Source organism: Triticum aestivum, chromosome 7B (genome assembly GCF_018294505.1).
Source record: "Triticum aestivum cultivar Chinese Spring chromosome 7B, IWGSC CS RefSeq v2.1, whole genome shotgun sequence".
In the NCBI taxonomy this organism is placed as follows: Eukaryota; Viridiplantae; Streptophyta; class Magnoliopsida; order Poales; family Poaceae; genus Triticum; species Triticum aestivum.
The window spans coordinates 641,743,853-641,749,741 of NC_057813.1; the positions used below are offsets into that span (position 1 = coordinate 641,743,853).

At 58.3% G+C, this 5,889-nt stretch overlaps 1 protein-coding gene across 1 annotated transcript; it reads right to left on the reverse strand.

Annotated features, from left to right (window-relative positions):
* Nucleotides 1-4,903: 4,903 nt before the first annotated feature.
* Nucleotides 4,904-5,323, reverse strand: LOC123156249 (auxin-responsive protein SAUR71-like). Its single transcript, XM_044574394.1, has one exon. It carries the CDS (start codon nt 5,321-5,323, stop codon nt 4,904-4,906), a length of 420 nt encoding a protein of 139 aa, XP_044430329.1.
* Between the last annotated feature and the right edge of the window lie 566 nt (nt 5,324-5,889).

The window sequence follows — 5,889 nt, forward strand, 5'->3', positions numbered from 1 at the left end:
GAAGCGACACCGTTGCTGACGCAGAGACTGGACCGGAATTCCTCGAAAGACGTCGTGGGCAAGCCTTTGGTCATGATGTCGGCAAATTGTTGGGAGGTCCGAACATGCAGAACACGGACATGGCCAAGAGCCACCTGATCCCGAACAAAATGGATATCAAGCTCAATGTGCTTGGTGCGACGATGATGAACCGGGTTGGCGGAGAGGTAGATGGCGGAGACGTTGTCGCAGTAGACGACCGTGGCCTTCTCGACAGGACACGAGAGCTCGTGAAGAAGCTGGCGAAGCCAGGAGCACTCAGCAACAACATTAGCCACATCTCGGTACTCAGCCTCGGCGCTAGACCGCGAGACGGTGGGCTGCCGCTTGGACGACCATGACACCAGGGATGGTCCAAGGAAGATGCAGTAACCCAAAGTAGAACGGCGGGTGTCCGAGCAACCAGCCCAATCGGCGTCGGAGTAGGCGACCAGATCAGTGGCAGTGGAGGCGCGCAGAGTAAGACCAAGATCCATAGCACTGCGGATGTAGCGGAGAATCCGCTTAACGGCAGTCCAGTGAACATCTCGAGGAGCATGCGTATGCAGGCAGACCTGCTGAACCGCGTACTGAAGCTCCGGTCGAGTGAGAGTGAGGTACTGGAGAGCACCAACAATGGACCGGTAGAAGCCAGCATCTGGAGCAGGAGTACGATCAGTAGCAGAGAGCTTGGCCTTCGTGTCGACAGGAGTGGCTGCCGGTTTGTAGTTAAGCACACCAACACGGTCGAGGAGCTCATGAGCGTACTTCCGTTGATGAAGGAAGAAACCATCAGGACAACGCACCACCTCAACACCAAGGAAGTAGTGCAACGGACCCAAGTCCTTGATGGCAAACTCAGCACGGAGACGATCAGTAAGCCGGCGAAGGAGCTCAGAAGTGCATGCTGTCAGGATGATGTCGTCAACATAGAGCAGCAAATATGCCGTGTCGGTGCCCTGGTGATAAACGAACAGCGAAGCGTTGGAGCGTGTAGAGCGGAAGCCGAGTTGATGAAGAAACGCTGCGATGCGCTGGTACCAGGCGCGAGGAGCCTGCTTGAGCCCATATAATGAGCATGAAAGCAGACACACATGATCAGGACACGCCGGATCAACAAACCCCGTGGGCTGTTGACAGAAAACCTGCTCCTCAAGATGACCGTGGAGGAACGCGTTGGAGACATCCATCTGATGAACCGGCCAGGCACGAGAGACCGCCAACTGTAAGACAGTGCGGACCGTCCCGGGCTTAACAACGGAGCGAAGGTGTCGGTGAAGTCCACGCCGGCACGTTGCCGGAAGCCACGAACAACCCAACGCGCCTTGTAGCGATCAAGAGTGCCTTCGGGACGAAGCTTGTGTTTGAAGACCCACTTCCCGGTGATCACATTAGCATGCCGGGGACGGGGGACAAGCTGCCAGGTCTGGTTCCGCTGCAAAGCGTTAAACTCCTCCTGCATGGCGGCCATCCACAGTGGGTCACGGAGAGCGGCCCGGACCGAGGATGGCAACGGGGAAGGAGCGGACGTCGAGGCGGTGCAGACGTAGTCATCCGCATAGTGGGAGCTCGGGCGAAAAACACCGGTGCGCGAGCGTGTGACGGGGCCAGCCATCGGGGCAGCCGCGGGTGGCGGCAAGGCCGTGGAAACCACGGTGTCCACGGGAGAGGTCGTGGCCTCCACGGTGACGTCGGGAGAAGCGGGCCAGGTGGAGGACGAGGCCGTGGCGTCGGGAGAGCCAGGCGACACCGGGGCCGCGATCGCGCCAGCGGGCGACCAAGGCGGGGTTGACGCAGCGCCAAGAGAGGCCGCGCCAGGGGAGGCCGCGCCAGTGGGGGCCAGCCTAGCCGTTGGCCCAGCATGTGGCCCAGCATGCATGGCAGAGGAGCGGGGCGACGTAGGCGACGTCGACGCTGCTCCAGGCAACGAAGGCGCCGAACCTGAGGAGGGCGCCGCGGATGGCCCGGATCCGGAGGAGGGCGCCACGGGCGGGGTGGCCGGAGCACCCAAGGCCAGCAGCGGGCGGCGGCGAGGAGGAGAACCCGCCGCGGGAGAGGAAGGCGGCACCACCTGTTCCTGTGCAAAGGGAAACACAAGCTCATCAAAGTACACGTGCCGGAAGGTGATGACACGGTGAGGCACGGGGTCATAGCAGCGATAACCCTAAGTGTTGGCCGGGTAACCAAGGAAGACACATGGAACGGAACGAGGAGCTAGTTTATGAGGTGTGGTGGCGGTGGTGTTGGGGTAGCAACGGCAACCGAAAATTCGGAGACCCTCATAGGAGGGATGAGCGCCATATAGGAGATGGTGAGGCGCATAGTTCGAGCGCGGACGGCATGGCCGGAGGTTAAGGAGGAGGGTGGCGGTGGCGAGAGCATCTGGCCAAAAACGAGAGGGCATGTAGGCATGGAAGAGAAGGGTACGCACACACTCATTGAGGGTGCGTAGGATGCGCTCGGCACGGCCATTCTGCTGTGAGGTGTAAGCACACGTGAGACGAAACACAGTGCCATGGGAGGAAAGAAGGTGGCGGATGGTGAAATTGTCGAATTCTTTCCCGTTGTCGGTCTGAAGTGCGAGTATGGGTCGCCCAAACTGTGTAGAGACATAAGCATAGAATGCAATGAGGGTGGCGGCAACATCGGATTTCCTACGAAGAGGAAATGTCCACACAAAGTGAGAGTAGTCATCCAGTATAACGAGATAATAAAGATAACCAGAATTACTAGGTACTGGAGAGGTCCATACATCGCTGTGAATCAACTCAAACGGAAAAGATGCAACTGTGGAAGAGGAACTAAAAGGAAGGCGAACATGTTTGCCTAACCGGCAGGCTTCACAGGAGTGAGCGGCCGTTTTATTACATGAAAAAGAAAATCCTCTCATTATTTGACGAAGTGAAGAAGTGCTAGGATGCCCGAGACGAGCATGCCAAAGATCGACGCCGGCGGAAAAAGCTCGAGGACCACCCGGAGATGACGGCGACTGAACTGGGTAGAGGTCGCCGGGACTGTCACAGCGGTGAAGAATCATCCTGGTGCGAGCGTCCTTAACAGAAAAGCCAACATCGTCAAATTCCATAGTTACAAAATTGTCACGAGAAAGATTACAAACTGAAACTAAGTTCTGAATAAAATGAGGAGAAACAATGACATTATTAAGAGAAAGAGGTCGAGAGTTAGAGGGAAAGGGTGCAAAACCGACATGGGAGATGGGAAGACCAACACCATTACCGATGATGATGCGAGATGGAGTGGAAGTGGGATGGACAGAGGAGAGGTTACCCCGGTGAGTGGACATATGGGAGGTGGCGCCGGAGTCCATAATCCAATCGCCGCCACCACCTGAGTATGGTGGCGGCTGCTGCAGTGCCGCTAGGAGAGCCGGGTCGTAGTAGGGGGCGCCGTACGCGCTGGGGGCACTGTACGCGCCGAAGTGATATAGCCGCCGGCCCAGGGTGGCGGGGGCTGCTGCTGGGGAGCCTGACCGCCGATGCCGCCCCCTTTGCCGCCGCCTTGGCGTTGGCCGCCGCGACCGCGGCGACGGTTGCCGCCATTCCCACCGTTGCGCGGAGGTTGGGGCGGCTGCGGCACCGGCGTAGGGTGCGGAACGGCCGGAGGACGGGGCGCCGAGGGTGGTGTAGAGGCGTCGGTGGAGAGGCCGGTGGCGAGCGCGGTGTGGACGGCGCGGGTGCGGAGGTGCTTCATCCGCCGCTCCTCAAGGCGAAGATAGGCCACCGCCCGCTCGTAAGTAGGGTTGGCCATGAGGGTGAGGTTGGAAGCGGCGTTGCCGAAGTCCTCGTTGAGGCCGGCGGTGAGCGTCGAGAGGAGAAGCACGTCACCCACCTTGAACCCGACGTCGTTGAGCTCGTCGGAGAGGGTCTTGAGCCGGAGACAGAAGGCGTCGATGGTGGAGTCATTCTGGTGGCACCCCAAAAATTCCTGCTGCAAGAAAACAATCCCTTGAAGCTTGTTGTCAGTGAAGAGGCCATTGATCTTGGTCCACACCGTATAGGCATCGTCCGCATCGCGAACGACGGTGTGGAAGATGTCCAGAGAGACGGTGAGGAAGAACCACCGGATGAGGGTTGCGTCGATGGCGAGCCAGTTGGCGTCGTGGGCGCCGACAAACAAATTGGCGAGACCGTCCACATGCTCACGAAGGTTGTACTCACGGAAGAGGGGATTGAAGTAGGTTTTCCAAGCATAGTAGTTTGCGGAGGCGTGGGAGAGGATGATGGGGACGTGATCGGAGAGGTGGATGTTGTGGATGTCGGCGGCTTGGGACTCAGCAGGCTCGGACCCGTAGGAAGAGTCGAACGGGTTGCTAGGAGGGGCGCTGGAGGAGGAGGAGGTGCCGAGGGCCGACATGGTAGAAGGAGGGGGTGGCAGCGCGGGATGGGATCGGGGAGGTGGTTAGGGTTTGCGGGAGAGAGGTGGCTCGGGGGGAGCGGCGGGGTGCAGCAGGGAGGCGCTGCGGGGTAGGGTTGTGGGGGAGGGAGGGAGGCGGCGCGGCAGTCGGGGAGGCGGCGGCGTGGGACAGCGGGTGCGGCGGCGGCCTGGGGAGGCGACAGCGGCGCGGCTAGGGCTGGGGATCGAGGGTTAGGCTGATACCATGTAGAGGAATAGGATGCAACTCTCAATGTATTGATAGGTGCATATGCACAAGTATATATAATATATAGGGCAAGTCATATCCTCAACTATACACAAGGAGGAGACTTGAAGTACAAAAATACATGTGCTAAATATATATCTCAACAGAACTCACTATGTACAGCATCCACGCAGGGGCAGATCGGTCAGAATGCAGCAGCTGGCAAATTGCTGTGCTGGTTCACCGAACAGGGAGGGTGAAATGGGGAGCATAGCAAGAAGGCTATTAGTAGAGCGCGGAGTCGTCGTCGTCGGTGGCCTGGCAGCCGGGGTCGGAGAGGCCGAGGAGGAGGCGGCGGAAGTTGTCCACGGCGCAGGGGATGCGGAGCGCGCCCGGGTGGCCGTAGCCGTACTCCTGCGCGGCACGCCGGAGCAGGGCCTTGAACGCCGGCTGGCCCAGCAGCTCGGCCCGCACGGCGAAGCGCTCGACAGGGCCGCCCTCCTCGCCAATGAATACCGGCACGTGCCCCTCCGGCACCCGTGCGCCGCGGCCGAGCCTCCGCGCGCCGAAGAACGCCGTGGACGACGCCGAAGCTGCCATGGAGGAGGCCTTCGCGGCGGCGTCGGGCCGGAGTGGGTTGTACGCGGCGGCGGCGCAGGCGTCTGCCGCAGCGACGCGGGAGAGCCGCCTGAGCAGGCGCTTCATGCTGCCGCTGCTTCGGTCGACGCCGGAGACCTCGAGACTCTTGGAAGTGGCAGCGGCGGCGGGTTCTTGGCGAGGGACGACACTAGACTAGAGGTGTCAGGTGAGAGGACAGAAGGCGTTGGTACTGAGGCAGCCATGGTGGCTCAAAGTCAATTCTGCACCCGAGCTCATATGCACCCGCATGAACAGTAAAATCGAAAAAAAATCAAAAAAAATTCATAAAATTCCTTTTTTTTTGAGAGAAACATTGACAAAAGTTCTAAGTGCCTGCAAAAATTCATCATGAAATCACATTCCTGTAAGGCGTGCCAAAAAAACAAATTCATTGCTTCAAAATGCGTTTGAAAGTAGCTTTTTCAGAGTACTATTTTTGTTTTTTTTGCCACGCCCTCTAGGAATGTGATTTCATGACGAATTTTTGCAGGCACTTAGAACTTTTGTCAATATTTCTCTCAAAAAAAATTGGAATTTTTTAAATTTTTTTGAATTTTTTCAATTTTACTGTTCATGCAGGAGCATATGAGCTCGGGTGCAGATTAGCCGCGTCCGCATGGTGGCTCCTTATA